This window comes from Podarcis pityusensis, assembly GCF_964106645.2.
Source record: "Podarcis pityusensis genome assembly, chromosome: 2".
NCBI classification, from domain to species: domain Eukaryota; kingdom Metazoa; phylum Chordata; class Lepidosauria; order Squamata; family Lacertidae; genus Podarcis; species Podarcis pityusensis.
Genome location: NC_138029.1, coordinates 122,158,251 through 122,177,746, shown reverse-complemented (window position 1 = coordinate 122,177,746; position 19,496 = coordinate 122,158,251). Strand labels below are relative to the sequence as shown.

Sequence of the window (19,496 nt, the reverse complement as noted above, 5' to 3'; positions counted from 1 at the left end):
AGTCGCCTACTTGTTATCAGAGGCCCAGAATCCACATTCCTTTGTAAGAAAATATGAAATAACGTAAAACCATTTTTGCAGGCAATTTTTTTTTTTTTTAAATTCAATGTTGGGGAGGGGTGACACGAAATTTTCCTCACCGGGTACCACCTGACCTTCCTCCCTCTCTGCATCCGAGCAGTTACCAGTCAACACTCCCAGCAGCAACCCACCAACAGACCAACTGCCACATAGAGGCAGTTAGTCCTCGCGGAATGTTGGGCTTGACTGACAGCTTTACAGACTCAGCCCTGGAGTCCATCTCCCTGGGGATCTCACAGCCCCTCCCCCCAGTTCCAGAGAGGGGGACATTCCCAGACCCCCCTGGAGATGCGGGGGTTGAACCTGGGGTCCTCCCCTGGGAAACCCCCTCCGCCCTCCCTGCAGGGCAGGACAGGAAGAGCTGCCGGGGGGAGGAAGGAGGGAGGGAGGGAGGGAGGGAGGGAGGGAGGCGGCGATTCCCAGCGAGGAGCTGCAATCACTTTCTCTTTCCCTCTCCAGCCTCGCTCCCAAACTTGCGCCTCGAGTTCTGCCCAGCGACCGATGCCGCCATCTGCGCGCAGATTTCTGATTGGTGGAATATTACCCCGTCGCCCAATCCCGGCTCTTGCTGCTGCTGGTTCCTCAGGCGGGGCAGAGAGCGGGTCTCAGGGCGGCGGAGGGAGGAGGAAAAGGGAGCTTCGTTTTGGGGGGAGATGGGGGTCCTCCTCCGCTGGCCCCCCCTGATCCTGTGGGCGGCTGCCCACCTGCTGCTGCTCCTGGACTGCGCAGGTAAGGACTGTGCTCTGGGGCGGGGGGAGAAAATAATCCCTTCCCAGACATCTGTTTCCCAGACCTGGCTTGTTTTGTATGCCGTCCGGGGCAGGGGCCGCTTCACTCCTTGGCTCGGGGCTCAAGCAAAGAACAAAACGAAGCTTGAAGGTGTTGGCAGGATTAATGGGGGGGGAAAGTGAGTCGCCTGTCCCCCCCCCCCCCGCAGTTTCGTGTTGACTCTGGTTTGTGTTTTGTGTGTGTGTGTGTGAGTGTGTGTGTGAGAGAGAGTCTTCCCTCTTCTGTTTTTTACCTTCCCTCTTCTAATCTAACCCTCAGCCGCTCTAAAAACCCTGGAGACCAGCCTGGGGGTGGGAGCTGGACGCGTGTAGAGCTGACTTCATTGCGGGGGAAACGTCTGAAGAAGGGGTCCCCACCCGCAATTCCCAGTCTTGTTTTGTTCAGGAGTTCCCTTTCATCATCAGGTTTTTCTGCTTTACACTTGTAACTCCCCCAGTCTCCCCACCAAGAAAACCCCTTTGCAGTTGCCTGTCAAAAATGTAGGTTTCCTAAAGTATGCAGGGGGCTTCTCTCTGCCGTTTCTGTACAGCCCCTTGTGCATGAAGGGCACAAACAACTCCTGAGAAACAAAAGGGGGCCCCCACCCTACAGCCCGGTTCCCCTTGAATAGCCCCTCCTTTATATTCTCCCTCCCCCCCAAAAAAAATTCAAAAAAGTTGGAGCCTCTGCCTGGCTTCTGGGGCTCCTAGTGATGAATTTCCCTTTTCAGAATATTCCTGCTCCCTCAGCCCTCCAATCGACTGGCTCTGCATACTATTTAAGGATTTATCACTGTTAAATTCTTAATTCCACATTCCTGATTGCTGCCTTTGGTGTTTTTCTCCTTTTGGGGTTGCCACTCATGTTCTCTGTTTAACTAAAAAAATGTATATCCTGCTCGATTGTGGTAAAAACTCTTATTGATTTACAGGAAATAGTAAAATAACAGAAAGAAGAAGAAGAAGAAGAGTTTGGATTTGATATCCCGCCTTTCACTCCCTTTAAGGAGTCTCAAAGCGGCTAACATTCTCCTTTCCCTTCCTCCCCCACAACAAACACTCTGTGAGGTGAGTGGGGCTGAGAGACTTCAAAGAAGTGTGACTGGCCCAAGGTCACCCAGCAGCTGCATGTGGAGGAGCGGAGACTCAAACCCGGTTCCCCAGATTACGAGACTACCGCTCTTAACCACTACACCACACTGGCTCTCGAAACAGTTTAAAGTATTAAAAAAATAACTAAAATTAGCATTGAGAGGTCAAAACACGTCAACATTTATGTATCTGGATAGGGTTGCCCAAAGAAAAATGTTTGACACTCTTGGGGGCCAATCATATTCTTCATGGGTGGGGAGAAAGAAGAGTAAGACCTGTTATTTCTGTTAAACTCTCTCCATATGGGGGGGCTTTGGGAGGGCACAGGGTGGTGGAGACCACTGGTTCCTTCAGATTCCTCCTCATTTTGGGGACTCATTTTGTGGCTCTTTGTCTCCCGACCACTGAGCAGAACTGCCTGTGTTGTTCAGCCAGATGCCACAACCAGAGGCAGCCTTGCTCTGAGCTCTTGTGGTTTGAAGTGGGGAAAGCCCTCGTCCTAGGAGTGGGGTCTGGGAAGTGGATCCCATTTGATCTTGCCTGAAAGGAAACCGAGCTGGAGGGAAGTAGCAGAGGCGCATCATCAAGGCGGACGTAATTCAAGCAAACTCATCTTGTAGGTTTACGATTCCTTGCACTCTGTTTTCCACCGTGGAACTCCCTCAGAAGGTGGTAGATTCTCCTTCCTTGGAGGCATTTTAGCACAGGTTGTATGGCCTTCTGCCATGGATGCTGCAGTTGAGATGCCAGCATCGCAGGGGGTGGGACCTTCAGGGTCCCATCTATGAATTTTATTTTAGTTTCCTAGTTTTTTTGAGATGAGTCCCTGGCCAAACCTGAGTGGACTTCTTCCTCCTTGAGGATGAAGTTATCCAAAGTGCATTCAACACAACTTCCCCAGGGGTATGATTGGTCCTCAAGGACCACCTCTTTCCATATGAACCTACCTGGACCCTGAGATAATCTTCTTAGGCCCTTCTTTGTGTGCCTCTTCCTCGAGAGCCTGGAGGGTGGCAACGCAAGAACAGGGCCTTCTCTGCAGTGGCTCCTGTCTGTGAGATGCTCTCCCCAGGGAAGTTCGCCTGGCGCCTACATTGTACACCTTTAGTTGCCAGGCAAAATGCTCATTTTTAACCAGGTCTTTGGTTGATTTGACTAACATCCTATTAAAATGTGGTTTTGTGGGGGGGGGGGGTTATTAGGTTGTTGTTTTTATTTGGATTATATATTTTGTGGTTATATTTTGATTTTGTTCTGTGAACCACCCTGAGATCTCCGGGTATAGGGCAGCATATAAATTCTATTAATAATAATAAATAAAAACAATAATAATACATCCCATTTTGCTACCTGAGGCAAAATAGGAATTTTCTCCCCCCCCCCCAGCACTGTCCTCCCTACCTTCCCCCACAGAAATGCCTCATCTCTCGCTGAACGACTCTGCTTCTCCTTCCAGGGGTGGAAAAGAACCAGTAGAAGCAGTGTGGTTGCCTCAGGCAGGCCAACTCTGGATATGATGCTGAAGCCTCTGCCTCCATCCTCTCCCCAAGTCTTTGTTAGTTGTTACTGTGGAGACTCATTAAGCCCCCTGGTGGCCAGAGCTGGTACAGCCTGTGGGAAAGTGAGCCCTTTTGGGGATAAGGTTCTTCCTTTGCCACACTCTGCCCCCTTCCTGTGTTCGATCTCGTGAAGGGGCAAGGGTGGGGAAAGGGGATGTGGGGCCACATGTTGAGACTTGACCCCAAAGTTGCATTTGCCCTCCTGCCCCTGCTATCACTGGGGGGCCTTCTTTCTCAAGTGGGGAACCCGCTCTGTGGGTGGCAGCTCAAAGCACAAGATTGAAAGATTGCTACACTGAACCATTTAAGCACCAATTATCAAAAGGGGATCCAGGAAGGATCTTGGAAATTACAGGCCAATTAACTTGACATCTGTCCCTGGAAATCTCCCACCTTTGGAAACTCCCAACTTGAATGCATTTAACTTGAATGATTTCAGCTTATGCTGTTGAGAGCTGGCCTGTTGGAATCACACAAATTATATATGCAGCAGGCAGAGAGCTCTTTTTGTGCAAGGTTCTCACGAGATCTTGTGGGGCTGTCCTGAGTTCCCATAAGATCTTTCCAAAGCCTCCCAGAGCCCAGAAAGCAAGACCCAGGTGAGACCTGTTCAGTGCATGGCTCCAGAAGGTCAGATGGTGGGGCGGCTCCAAGGGAGTGGCTTTCCTAGGCCCATTTCTGCATATATTAGCCATCCCAGAAAAGAAGAACAGCCTGCCTCAGGCCAGGGTCCAGCCTAGTCCAGCATCCCTTTCTCACAGTGGCCTCCGAGATGAATGGGATGCTGATCTAGATGGGCCATTGGTCAGATCCTGCAAGCTCTTCTTTGTGCACATTACAGTAAGTCTGTGAGATAATATTTTTTCATATTTAATACTCCACTTCTCTTCCTCCATATAATTCAAGGCAGCACATGAGGGGGGGGGACATAGGGGAGAGGGGCAGCACTTGACATCTCGGGGGGGGGGCTGGGAAAGAGACCCCTTCCTGAGTCCCTGGGGAGCCACTCCCAGTCAGGGCAGACAAGTCTGAGCTACCTGGACCAGTGGTCTGATGAGACAGCTTCCTGTTCTCCCAATATGTGGATTTTGCTTTGTCTGGTCTCCCCTCCATCCACTTCCAAGACCTGAGCCTGCTTAGCTTCCGTTCGGTGCCTGCATCCTGAGCCTTCAGACCATGTTGTGGGAGCTCTCATCAGCTTGGCGCTTGCAAGTGGGGGGCAATTCCTGCCCCCTTGGCAAAAAGGGAGGGGCTGGCCTCTGTCTCCCTCACATGGAGCCTCAGCAGAGACATGCAGAGATTTAGTGCTGCCTGCCCAAGCTTTTTCTCGCCCTCTGCTCCATGGGTTATTGTTGTTGTTACTTGTATTTATATCCTCTCCCCTTTTCAACTCTCTGATTCTTAGGCTTCCTCTGCTCTGCCTCCTCTGTGTTTAAAGGCAGGCCTACAAACTCCCCCAAATCCTGCTGAACTTTGGATCTCCTAATTTAGGGCTGCTGCCTGTAATACAGCAGGATTAGGATGCTGCCTTCATCTGCAGGACCCCTAACTCTCTGCCCCCTTTTCTCTTCCTTTCCAGGCTCCACTTCTCACTCCCTGCGCTACTTCTACACAGCCGTGTCTGAGCCTGGCCAGGGGCTGCCCCAGTTCATTGTTGTGGGGTACGTGGATGACCAGCAATATGTTCAGTACGACAGTGACACCAAGGAGTATCTGCCTCGCGTCCCCTGGATAAGGAAGGTGGAAAAGGAGGATCCTCAGTACTGGCACAGGGAGACTCAGACACTTCAGGGCTCTGAGCTGGTGTTCAGGGTGGATCTGCAGACTCTGCAGAATCGCTACAACCAGAGCGGAGGTGAGTGGAAGGCAGGAGAGGAACAGAGTCACACCTCTCCCCCGCCCTCCCCCGATAACGTTTCCTCCAAGGGCCAGAATTGCAGGGAGGGGGCTGCTAGGAGGAAAGGAAATGGAGGGTGGGGGTCTCCACCAGGGCAGATGCATCTCCCCTTCCCTTAATGAAGGTCTTAATGGGGGCTGGGGTGGGGTGGGGTGGGGGGGACAGAGAATGAGACTTGGAGAGCACAGACCCCCCCTCCAGAATAACACTCTCTGGACCTGCACATCCTACCAAGGAAATATCTCCATTGCCTGCCCTCCTTCCATGCTAGGCTTGGCTTAGGCCTTCTGAGGTGGAAATCTGTCTAGTTCATTTTCCTCTGGGAGGGGAAGAGAAGGGTGGGGATCCTGAGGCTGAGACAAGCAAGCCTTGAGTTCTGGTCCTGCTTAAGGAGAAGCCAGCTGCCCAGACAGAGGTGCTGATTGGCTGACCCTTCTGACCATCACCAAGCCCCTCCCTCTCCCTGGCACAGTGTTGAAAGAGAAGCCTTTTAAACGAACACAAATGGACTGGGTTTTGGGGGGTCAGAGTGGCAAATACATGGTTAAAACCATAAGCACTGGGGCTGCCATGTTTAACTGTCCTGTGTCCAAAAGGAGCATTAGGCCAGAACTGGATCAGGGCCCATTAATATCAGAAATAATCTGCTGTCTAAGCACTTTGGGTTGTGTTATTTTGGGAGTTTCACTCTATCTCATTTTAGTTGGAAAACGTGTGGCCAGTTACCTGGGAGGGAAGGAGCCCCAGTGAACTTCATGGGACTTGCTTCTGAGTAAACCTACATAAGATCCCACATCTCCAGCATTTATTTCACATCTGTACTTAACTTTATTCTCTAATGGTCTGCACTTAGGGACCCTTTAGAAAGGTTTTTCACTCCCTTTGTCCAGTTATGGTGATTTCTGCCCCCTTCCTCAACCAGCCTTGGAACTTTTACGACAGGAATCACTAAACTCAGTAAAAGCTGGTAGACCTCTGGCCAAAGCCTCTTGGCACACATTTTTGCTTTTTAAACTTCCTTCTGAAATGAGTCAGAAGATGTTAGTCCTTTTGAGACGTTAGTTGTGTGAAAGGAGCCAGCATGCTGGAAGGGTGGGGGGAGGCATTTGTGTCTATCCCCAAAGTTGAGTGACTCCCCCCTCTAATTGCATTTTTGGAGCAGAACTTCAGAAGTGGGAGCCTCTGCTGGGTCTGGAGGGAGATCTCTCTATGATTTTGCACCTTTCCAGGCTTCTATGTGATACAGAAGGGGGGGCGCCTTCCTTCACCCTTCCGCCGGTCACCAGAGGGTCCGAGGCGATGACCTCAAGGGCACCCAGCCCTACATTCACCCCTCAGCCCCCACACCGTTGCACAAGACCACACCCTACCCCAAGCCCCCAAATTAAAGTGCCTTTCCCTTTCCACACGGGCGAAATAAGCCCAAACTCTTAAGCCTCTTTCTCTTAAGCCTCTCTCTCGCTCCATCTTTATCGTGGGTAGACCGTATCAAACTGTATCCCCCATTCGTTTCAATGGCTGCGTTCTACCCAATCAGAACTATGCATTCGCTTTGCAGAGCTAGCTCAGCGAGCTCCTGCACACCTCATTTAACCTCTTGACAAGCTGCTGACGGCTCCCCGCTGGGAGAACAATGGAACCGAAACTCGTGAACCCATAAAAGTGTCAAATCTTGCAACAATGTATCTATTTTGTTTCCGACTTCAATTATCAATATAAGAATGGACTGAAACGGACTAAAAACTTCTAAAATTCGTATAAAATCAACCGCAGCTCCGATTTCCTTGGTTTTGGTGTCGATTGACTCAGTTTCTTCAGGACTCCATGACACCTCCTCTGCCTCCATAATCCCTCGAGCGAGGAGTCACGTACTCAGGAAGACCCTAATCCGGTCAAATCACTCTGCCCAACCTTTCCTCCGGGCAATGCCAGGTGGCAGACTTTACATACTTGGACTATTGTCTTCTCATCACCGGTACTCAGGAAGCGCTTATCCGCGCATATCTCCAGCTCTGCATATTCCCCCTCCCTCCTCCATATGTTAATCTGTGTAACCCAACCTCTCTTTAAAATATTCATGATGTAATCTGTGTAACCCAACCTCTCTCTAATGTATTCATGATGTAACTATAATGTATTTTGCACTGTATTCTGGGACATGGAGGGAAGTTTCAAAAACTCATGTCACCCCTTTCTCGCTGTTCAATCTCGCCTTGAACCTGTTGCGCAATAAACTTGGATCTTCTGCAGCTTGCTCCTGTCTCCGGCTGAGCTCATTTTCCTCCGCAGGGACCCGCGGACTTAGTCCGACAAGCTGGGTGGCAGAGCAGCCTCGCACCCAGATTTTACCGTAACATATGCTTCCTCACTACCTAAGCAGGCTCCCTGCTTCAGGACTTTAGCCCTGCCCCTAACAGCACCACAGGTTTCCCAGCACTAAAACAATAACTGAGGTGATGAGAGAGAGCGGGGCAATTAAAGGGGGGCTTCATAGGCTCAGGATTGTAGCGTTTCCCTCAGTGAACGTGTTATGCAGATGAGCCTTCAGAAAGATACAATGCTGGTTGATTTTTCTCCCCTCTGACTGCTGCCTCTTCCCTGAGTCTGAGGCAAATAAATCCTTTTTCCTGGGCTCTTTTGCTGATGGGGGGAGGGGCTGCTCTGACCCCCCTTGACCTTCTGGGTCTCTTCTGGTCCTTCCAGGGATCCACACCCTTCAGGAGATGTACGGCTGTGAGCTGAGTTCAGACGGGCGCAAAGGAGGGTATTACCAGGGCAGCTATGATGGCAGAGACTTCATCGCCTTCAACAAGGAGACCCTCACCTGGACGGCAGCCGAGATGGAGGCCCAAGTGAGCAAGAGGAAGTTGGATGCTGAATTGGCCAGGAACCAGTACACGAAGCAGTACCTGGAGGAGGAATGCATTGAGTGGCTGAAGAGATACCTGGAGTACGGGAAGGAGACTCTGCTGAGGACAGGTGAGGGGGGAGGGGAGGGGGGCTCAGTGGGGCAGTGTCCCTACAAATTCCCCCCCCCCCAGTCTTCCTTTCTGAAAGTAAACACTTTTCTTGGTGGGGGAGGCAGAAAGAAGTTTGGGACTGGGAGGAGAAAAGGGGTCACTTTAGAGTATGATTGGGGGGGAGAGATGCTTAAAAACAGCCCCCCATGCCCCTTTGGCTAGAATAAGGGATGGCAAAAGACAAACAGGAGGAGGGGGCAAAAAGAAACAGCAGGGAAGTAAAGCAAAATGTATTTTAAATTCAGTAAAAAAAATAAAATTGAAATGGGCAGATTTGAGGTGGGATACAGAACAACCTTCTGCCTTTACACTTGGGTAGGGGGAAGTGGGGCAGATTGATGCAGAAAAATTCAATCTCATATTTTATGTACCAAAATGATTCAAATAATTAAAATAATTGCTTTATGCATGGCATAACTAATCAATATTATAATAGCAATCAAAAGAACCATTAAAGTTTGAAGATAATGAGAATATAATGACTTGAGTAGAAAATGGGTTTTGTATCATTCTGCCCCACCTACGGGGCACTTTGATACAGTGCATGGGGCACTTTGATACAAAGCGTAAATTGTATGAACTTCCGGGTCAGCGCCATCGTTAATGGCGGATTCCCTCTGAGTCTCGGAGGGACCAGCTCCGCGGGATCGGGTCTTACCGCTGCGGCAAAGTGGGGGCCCTTTAAAAATCACAGGCGGGGGAAGCCTGTGAACGTGGGGACTCGGCGGGCACCATTTGCGCCCCCCCAATTTGCGAAGGGACCCTCGTAAGGGCTCCGGAGCGGGACGGGGTGAGCGGCGCAGTGCTGAGAGTCGACTGCTTCTTCCGCGGAGTGATGCCGCACAGCTGTTATCGGAGAGCGCTGACTTTTTCCTGGGACAATTGGACTTTGAAAGCAACTACCCGTGAGTAGGATTAAATTGGATTTAAAAGGAGAAAAAACAAGCTAATTCGGCACCGAAGTGGGAAGGTATAAACAGGAAGTCTGCCCAATATGGACTTAGTGGACATCTGGAGGGTAAAGAACCCCCTGGGAAGAGAAGGAACCTTTTTTTCTGAAGCCAAGATGACATGGACTAGAATTGACCAAATATGGATAACTAGAGGAATGGCACCAAAGATAAAGAAGGTAGAAATCTGCCCAAAAACTTGTTCCGACCACAATGCTGTAAGGATGGAGATGAAACAAACAACAACCGGATCCTTTAGATGGAGGATGAATGACACCTTATTTAGAGATGAAGAAGTGTATAAAAAGGTCCAAAAAACTTTGAGAGACTATTTTGAAATAAATATGAACACCAATGTAGAAAAAAGAGTAATCTGGGACGCAAGCAAAGCTGTTATGAGAGGGTTTCTGATACAACAGAATGCAATAAAGAAGAGAAGTCAAAATGAGAAGAAAGATAAAATTTTGGAGAAAATAAAAGAAAGTGAGAAGAAATTGAGAGCAAAACCAAAGTCGCAGGAGATTTTGAGAGAAATAAAATTATATCAAGTACAATATATGGAAATGATGAATCAGGAAATAGAATGGAAAATTAAACAAATGAGACAAAAAACATTTGAATCAGCTAACAAATGTGGGAAATTGTTGGCCTGGCAAATGAAAAAAAGACAAAAATTAAATACTATTACAAACTTAGAAGTGGAAGGAAAGAATATACACAACCCAATTGAGATTAGAAACTGTTTCCAGAGGTACTTTAAACAATTATACACACAAGGGCCACAGAAAGAAACGGACATAGACCGATTTTTGAAGACAAATGGATTACAAAAAATCTCTCAAGAAAGTAAATTAATGTTGAACTATAAAATATCTGAACAGGAAGTAGAAGGTGCCATACAAAATATGCAATTGGGCAAATCTCCAGGACCGGATGGGCTGACTTCCAGATACTATAGATCTTTGAAAGAGTGGTTATTGCAACCTTTGAAGGAAGTCTGCAATGAAATATTGGAAGGGAAAAGAGCACCAGAATCGTGGAAAGAGGCGTATATCACACTTATACCGAAAACAGAGACTGAAAAGACTCAGCTTAAGAACTATCGCCCTATATCGTTACTTAATGTGGATTACAAAATTTTTGCATACATTTTGGCCAAGAGATTGAAAAAAGTATTGATGAAAGAGATTCATGAAGACCAAGCGGGCTTTCTCCCGGGAAGACACCTGTCTGATAATTTGAGGAATATAATTGATATTTTGGAAAAATTAGAAGTGAATATAAACACTAAAGCAGTATTGATATTTGTCGACGCGGAGAAAGCTTTTGATAATATCTCGTGGAGTTTTATGAAGAAGAATCTGCATGGGATGGGGGTAGGCCAAGGTTTTGAAAATGGTATAGGTGCAATATACTCTGAACAAAAGGCTAAATTAATTGTAAATAATGTGGTCACGGAAGAATTTAAGATAGAAAAAGGGACACGACAGGGGTGCCCAATTTCCCCACTGCTTTTTATATCAGTCCTGGAGGTTTTGCTAAACATGATTAGAAAGGACCGGTTGGTCAAGGGCATACAGGTCGGAGCTAAACAGTACAAACTGAGAGCATTTGCAGATGACCTAGTATTGACGTTACAGGAGCCAGAATCTAGTACTAAAAGTGTTTTAGAATTAATTCAGGAATTTGGTCAGGTGGCAGGTTTTAAATTGAACAAGTTAAAAACTAAGGTTTTAGAGAAAAATTTAACACCGATTGAAAGAGAGAGGTTTCAGAATGAGACAGGACTGAATGTGGTAAAGAAATTGAAATACTTGGGGATTAATATGACAGCCAAAAATGGGAACTTATTTAAAGATAATTACGAAAAATGTTGGACGGAAATGAAAAAAGACTTAGAAATTTGGTCAAATTTGAAACTCTCGTTGCTGGGCCGTATTGCTGTGATAAAGATGAATGTATTGCCTAGAATGTTGTTTTTGTTTCAGACATTACAAATTGTAGATAAGATGGACTGTTTCAAGAAGTGGCAGAGAGATATTTCTAGATTTGTCTGGCAGGGCAAGAAGCCCAGAATAAAATTTAAGATATTAACTGACGCCAAGGAAAGAGGTGGATTTGCCCTGCCAGACCTTAAACTTTATTATGAATCAGCAGCTTTTTGCTGGCTGAAAGAATGGCTACTTCTTGAAAACACAGACATTTTGGATTTAGAAGGTTTTAACAATGTATTTGGATGGCATGCATATTTATGGTATGAAAGGTCAAAGCACACAAAGCATTCAAAAATCATATTGTTAGGAAAGCATTGTTTAATGTCTGGATAAGATACAAAGACTTATTGGAAAATAAAACCCCAAGGTGGCTGTCACCAATGGAAGCAAAAGCTCTGAAAAGGCTCAATATGGAGGCCAAATGGCCGACATATTGGGAAATTTTGGAGCAAGAAGGAGATAAATTGAGATTGCAGAGTTTTGAAAAATTAAAAAATAAAGTGAGAGATTGGCTCCACTACTATCAGATAATGGAGGCATATAATTTGGATAAGAAAATAGGCTTCCAAGTGGAAAAGTCAAAATTAGAAACAGAATTGTTAGAACCCAAAACTAAAAATTTGTCAAGAATGTATAACTTGCTGTTGAAATGGAATACTCAGGATGAAACGGTGAAATCTGCTATGATTAAATGGGCACAAGATGTTGGCCATAATATTATGTTTGCTGACTGGGAACAGTTATGGACCACAGGTATGAAGTTTACGGCATGTAATGCCTTAAGAGAGAATATTATGAAAATGATATACAGGTGGTACATGACCCCAGTCAAGCTTGCAAAAATTTATCATTTGCCCGATAATAAATGTTGGAAATGTAAAGAAACTGAAGGTACATTCTTTCACCTTTGGTGGACGTGCCCAAAGATTAAGGCTTTCTGGGAAATGATATATAATGAGCTGAAAAAGGTATTTAAATATACCTTTCTGAAGAAACCAGAGGCCTTTCTCTTGGGCATTGTCGGCCAACTGGTGCCAAAGAAGGACAGAACCTTTTTCATGTATGCTACAACAGCAGCAAGAATACTTATCACAAAGTATTGGAAGACACAAGATCTACCCACTTTGGAAGAATGGCAGATGAAGGTGATTGACTACATGGAACTGGCGGAAATGACTGGCAGAATCCGAGACCAGGGAGAAGAGTCGGTGAAAGAAGACTGGAAGAAATTTAAGGACTATTTACAGAAATATTGCAAAATTAAGGAACTTTAGAAGGATGTTGGATAGAAACTAAGAGGTTTTTAGCTGTAATGTTTTAAGAGACATGGAAAAAAAAGGTTAACAATTGGGTAAAAGATTAATGGTAAGGATTTGCTGAACCAACAAATTGAATTGGAATACAAAGAAGGGAGGTATGAGGAGGTCCGGGGAAATAAGAGTAAGGAAGATAGGTTATGGAACATTATTGTGTTTTTAACTGTTTTATTTTTGTATGTTTTTTTCCCCCTTATTTTTTACTGTTTTTGTTATATCTTAAAACTTTATGCTTTTTCTTTATTCTGTGTTCTCATGTATCTTTGTGAAACTTTAATAAATATAATTAAAAAAATAAATAAACAGGAAGTCTGCCTTCCTTTCTTGTAAATAGATCAAAGCAAAGAGACTGTAAAGCGGAAACATAGAAAGACGTCTGGAAAAAAGACTTAAATCTTAACATCTGGAAAGCGGTCTCCCCTCCGGATTGCAGGAGAGGAGGGGGGAAGGTTTGAGTTGTATTTACCTGCAAAAAAAAAAGGGGGGGAAAAGGAAGCTAAAATCCGCTGCCTAAAACTTGGGAACGGACTGCCCCTAGACAAGGAATGCCGTTCAGTGGAAAGCCTATCGATAAGCAGAGGACTTTTGACAGCTAACTCTGCAAAAGAGATACAGTGTTTCTGGACTTCTCCTGGTTTTAAAGTAACTGTTCAAGTGCACTGAAACTGTTGTTTTTAAGTGAATTGGGGGACTTATAAAGACCATTTTTGTTTTTAAAAGTTGCAAGCTTTGGCTGTTACTGTGTCCCCCTAGAGGAGGTTTGACATTGTTACAATAACAACTGGGTTAGAGGAAAATTCCATTCCAAAACAAACTTTCAACTGTGGGAACGACCTTGAATTCTCATGAGAGTGTTATGGCAGATGGGAGAGGAAAGTTAGAGCTGGCGCAGGAAAAAACTACTAGGTCTGGCAGACACTATCGGACAGACACTGCGCAGCAGCGAAGGGTTTCAACATCTGGAGCATCTGGAACATCAGGGGCTGCACCTCCACAGGTCAAACCAAAAGTTATGTCCGAAGATGTTTTGGCACATGCACTTGGAAAAATTAATGAATCTTTGGAAAATTTAGCTAAGCAGGTAGCTGAGACAAATAAACAAGTAGCTGAAGCATCAGTTAAAATTGATCTGAATACTACAAGCATTAATAATTTGGGACAGAAGGTGAATACCAATACAGAGTCTATTGAAAAATTATTACAGGAATCTGCCTCAACCCGAAAGATAGCCGAAGAAGCAAAAGATATTGCAACTGCTACTCAAGAGAAGATACCACCAGTATATAAGCAATTGGAGGACCACAGCTTGACATTGTCTATGATTGAATTGAAAGAGAAACAAAGAAATTTAAGAACCAGGGCTGTACCAGAACGGGAGAAAGATAATCTGGCTGACTTTCTTACACAGGAATTTACAGATTTTTGGCAACAGGACTTGGGGAAGGAAGAATTTAAGATAGTGAATGCATTTAGACTTGGAAGAGGACAAAGGAGGAACAAGGTGAGGGACTGCTTGATTACTCTTCGAACAAAAGAGGAGAGAGACAAAATTTTGAACTTGCACTATCAAAAGACTTTGGAAATTTACGACTCAAGTGTGGAGATATTTAAGGACATTCCAAAACATCTTTTGGACTTAAGGCTTAACTATGGAGACCTAGTTGCCCTGTTGAAAAGAAATAGAATTCTTTTCAGGTGGGAATTTCCTCTAGGCCTATCCTTTAAATACAAAGGAAGAAAGATAAAAATAAGATCAGTCAACGATAAAGACAAGTTTTTGAAAGATCACGAAGAAGATCTACAGAAAGAAGCGGAATCTGGAGGAGAGCCAAAAGCACTGGAAAAAGGCATACTAGACATAGCAAACTTATCTTTTGGATTGCACGGCCCAGAGAAAGAGACACCATCGACAGAACAAGAACAGACACTTGGCGCAGTTGGAGGTAAAGCGAAGTAACCCCATCATGGCTCTGCAACTGTTAAGCTGGAATTGTAATGGTTTGAACTCTCCTCGAAAGAGAAAAAGTGTTTTTCATCTACTAAAAAAGGAACAATTGGACTTGATTTGTTTACAAGAAACACATATAACAAGGCTACACAGGAAACTACTGATTAATAAAAGATTGGGACAGGAGTTTATCTCATCTGACAAAGTTAGAAAAAGAGGAGTTGTGATATATGCAAAGGAGAGATTATTACCGAAATTAATTTTTAAAGATGAACAAGACAGATTTTTGGCAATTGAAATTCAAGTTCAAGGAGAGAAATTTTTGATTGTAGGAATTTATGCACCGAATGAGGGGAAATCTGAATTCTTTAAAAAGTTGCACGAGACTTTATTGGACTATTTGGATTACAATCTGATTCTGATGGGGGACATGAATGGAGTAGTATCTACAAACATGGAGAAGGCACAAAGACAGGTAGTTACCAAGGATGGTAGACTACCGAAAACATTTTTTGAGATGACAGACAATATGGACTTAGTGGACATTTGGAGAGTAAAGAACCCCTTGGGAAGAGAGGGAACCTTCTTTTCTGAAGCCAAGATGACATGGACTAGAATTGACCAAATATGGATAACTAGAGGAATGGCACCAAAGATAAAGAAAGTAGAAATCTGCCCAAAAACCTGCTCCGACCATAACGCTGTAAGGATGGAAATGAAACAAATATCAACCGGATCCTTCAGATGGAGGATGAATGACACCTTATTTAGAGATGAAGAAGTGTATAAAAAGGCCCAAAAAACTTTGAGAGACTATTTTGAAATAAATATGAACACCAATGTAGAAAAAAGAGTAATCTGGGACGCAAGCAAAGCTGTTATGAGAGGGTTTCTGATACAACAGAATGCAATAAAGAAGAGAAGTCAAAATGAGAAGAAAGATAAAATTTTGGAGAAAATAAAAGAAAGTGAGAAGAAATTGAGAGCAAAACCAAAGTCGCAGGAGATTTTGAGAGAAATAAAATTATATCAAGTACAATATATGGAAATGATGAATCAGGAAATAGAATGGAAAATTAAACAAATGAGACAAAAAACATTTGAATCAGCTAACAAATGTGGGAAATTGTTGGCCTGGCAAATGAAAAAAAGACAAAAATTAAATACTATTACAAACTTAGAAGTGGAAGGAAAGAATATACACAACCCAATTGAGATTAGAAACTGTTTCCAGAGGTACTTTAAACAATTATACACACAAGGGCCACAGAAAGAAACGGACATAGACCGATTTTTGAAGACAAATGGATTACAAAAAATCTCTCAAGAAAGTAAATTAATGTTGAACTATAAAATATCTGAACAGGAAGTAGAAGGTGCCATACAAAATATGCAATTGGGCAAATCTCCAGGACCGGATGGGCTGACTTCCAGATACTATAGATCTTTGAAAGAGTGGCTATTGCAACCTTTGAAGGAAGTCTGCAATGAAATATTGGAAGGGAAAAGGGCACCAGAATCGTGGAAAGAGGCGTATATCACACTTACACAGAAAACAGAGACTGAAAAGACTCAGCTTAAGAACTACCGCACTATATCGTTACTCAATGTGGATTACAAAATTTTTGCAGATATTTTGGCCAAGAGATTGAAAAAAGTATTGATGAAAGAGATTCATAAAGACCAAGCGGGCTTTCTCCCGGGAAGACACTTGTCTGATAATTTGAGGAATATAATTGATATTTTGGAAAAATTAGAAGTGAATATAAACACTAAAGCAGTTTTGATATTTGTGGACGCGGAGAAAGCTTTTGACAATATCTCTTGGAGTTTTATGAAGAAGAACCTACAGGGGATGGGGGTAGGCCAAGGTTTTGAAAATGGTATAGGTGCAATATATTCTGAACAAAAGGCCAAATTAATTGTAAATAATGTGGTGACGGAAGAATTTAAGATAGAAAAAGGGACACGACAGGGGTGCCTAATCTCCCCACTGCTTTTTATATCGGTCCTGGAGGTTTTGCTGAATATGATTAGAAAGGACCGGTTGGTTAAAGGTATACAGGTCGGAGCCAAACAGTACAAACTGAGAGCATTTGCAGATGACTTAGTATTGACGTTACAGGAGCCAGAATCTAGCACTAAAAGTGTTTTAGAATTAATTCAAGAATTTGGTCAAGTGGCAGGATTTAAATTGAACAAGTTAAAAACTAAGGTTTTAGAGAAAAATTTAACACCGATTGAAAGAGAGAGGTTTCAGAATGAGACAGGATTGACTGTGGTAAAGAAAGTGAAATACCTGGGGATTAATATGACAGCCAAAAATGGGAACTTATTTAAAGATAATTATGAAAAATGTTGGACGGAAATGAAAAAAGACTTAGAAATTTGGTCAAATTTGAAGATTTCACTGTTGGGTCGTATTGCTGTGATAAAAATGAATGTATTGCCTAGAATGTTGTTTTTGTTTCAAACATTGCAAATTGTGGACAAGATGGACTGTTTCAAGAAGTGGCAGAGAGATATTTCTAGATTTGTCTGGCAGGGCAAGAAGCCCAGAAGAAAATTTAAGATATTAACTGATGCAAAGGAAAGGGGTGGATTTGCCCTGCCAGACTTTAAACTTTATTATGAATCAGCAGCTTTTTGCTGGTTGAAAGAATGGCTGCTTCTGGAAAACACAGACATTTTGGACCTAGAAGGTTTTAACAACGTATTTGGATGGCATGCATATTTATGGTATGATAAGGTCAAAGCACATAAAGCATTCAAAAATCACATTGTCAGGAAAGCACTGTTTAATGTTTGGATAAGATATAAGGATTTATTGGAAAACAAAACCCCAAGGTGGTTGTCACCGATGGAAGCGAAAGCTCTGAAAAGGCTCAATATGGAGGCCAAATGGCCGAAATAATGGGAAATTTTGGAACAAGGAGACAAATTGAAATTGCAGAGTTTCGAGAAATTAAAAAACAAAGTGAGAGATTGGCTTCATTATTATCAGATAATGGAGGCATATAATTTGGATAAGAAAATTGGCTTCCAGGTGGAAAAATCAAAATTAGAAACAGAACTGTTAGAACCCAAAACTAAGAATTTGTCAAGAATGTGTAACTTGCTGTTGAAATGGAATACTCGGGATGAAACAGTGAAATCTGCTATGATTAAATGGGCACAAGATGTTGGACATAATATTATGTTTTCTGACTGGGAACAGTTATGGACCACAGATATGAAGTTTACGGCATGTAATGCCCTAAGAGAGAATATTATGAAAATGATATACAGGTGGTACATGACCCCAGTCAAGCTCGCAAAAATCTATCATTTGCCTGATAATAAATGCTGGAAATGTAAAGAAACTGAAGGTACATTCTTTCACCTTTGGTGGACGTGCCCAAGGATTAAGGCTTTCTGGGAAATGATATATAATGAACTGAAAAAGGTATTTAAATACACCTTCTTGAAGAAACCAGAGGCCTTTCTTCTGGGCATTGTCGGCCAATTGGTGTCAAAGAAGGACAGAACTTTTTTTATGTATGCTACAACAGCAGCAAGAATACTCATTGCAAAGTACTGGAAGACACAAGATCTACCCACTTTGGAAGAATGGCACATGAAGGTGATGGACTACATGGAATTGGCAGAAATGACTGGCAGAATCCGAGACCAGGGAGAAGAGTCGGTGGAAGAAGATTGGAAGAAATTTAAAGACTATCTACAGAAATACTGTAAAATTAATGAATGTTAGAATGATGTTGGATAGAAATTAAGTGGTTTCCAGCTGTAATGCTTTAAGAGAATATGAAAAAAAGGGTTATAAATGGGTAAAAATCTAATGGTAAGGATTTGCTGAACCAATAAATTGAAGTGGAATACAAAAAAGGGAGGTATGAGAAGGTCCGGGAAACAAGCTAAAGGAAAATAAGTAATGGAAAATCTGTGTGTTTTTAACTGTTTTTATTTTGTATTTTTCTTTTTTTTTCTTTTTTACTGTAATATTTTAAAAAATCTTAATAAATATCTTATAAAAAAAAGAGAATGGTAATTATTTACAAAAAAAAATTTAAATTTTTTTTTTATTGTGAGATCATAATCAGCCCTTTTAAAATTATAAGAACTCACATTAGGTAGTAAAAAAATAGTAATTTAAACAAAATGCTTATAATTTAAACAAAATGCTTATTGCACATTATATCCACTGAAGTCAAAAGAAAAAGTATAGAGATGATGTTCGAGATGTGCCCTTTGAGAAATTTGGTTTTGGCAACTGCAAAACAGCATCCTTGAAATCAGTGCTTGCCTTATCTTCTACAACGGGGAAGACAAACATACAAGATCCTGGATATTTTTTTGAGATATGACACTTGATAATCGGTCATATTATATTTAGAAATGACTTTGCCCACGTAGTAAACAACAGTTTTTTTCTTTTCAAATTTCATAGGTAGGAAATTAGTTTAGAGATTTCTTGTAAACTTGTATATTGGGGCACTATTATACACTAGCGGGGCACTTTTATATGTATCAATGTGCCCCATGTCTTAGTGTATCAAAGTGCCCCAACACACATTTTCAGAAAACTAACAATTTCTAATACAACCACTGAACTTATTGAAAAAATCGCGTGTAATCCTGATTGAGTGGGATAATTTACCTTCGGTATTTTTAAATCTTAACTAAACGACGAAAAACAGCATTGGAACACTTTTACATTTCACGTAATTTTTTAGTTGGCCGCGCTAAAAGGTATTTAAAACTAAATTAATTAACCTTTTTTAAAATAGAAAATGTGTGGGGAGCCATGAAATATGGATGCAGCCCCCTCACTAAGTCTGTAGTTTAGCCACTCGTGGCCTAGAAGCAGAAAAC

The 19,496-nt window shown here is 43.0% G+C and overlaps 1 protein-coding gene across 1 annotated transcript in view; it reads left to right on the top strand.

Moving 5' to 3' along the window:
• LOC308469856 (major histocompatibility complex class I-related gene protein-like) overlaps positions 1 to 19,496 on the top strand; it is a 116,086-nt gene that overhangs the window by 3,128 nt on the left and 93,462 nt on the right. The window contains 4 exon segments of the mRNA XM_080992896.1: positions 541 to 688; positions 691 to 810; positions 5,079 to 5,354; positions 8,100 to 8,375. Of these exon segments, the coding sequence (XP_080849022.1) occupies positions 541 to 688; positions 691 to 810; positions 5,079 to 5,354; positions 8,100 to 8,375 (820 nt within the window).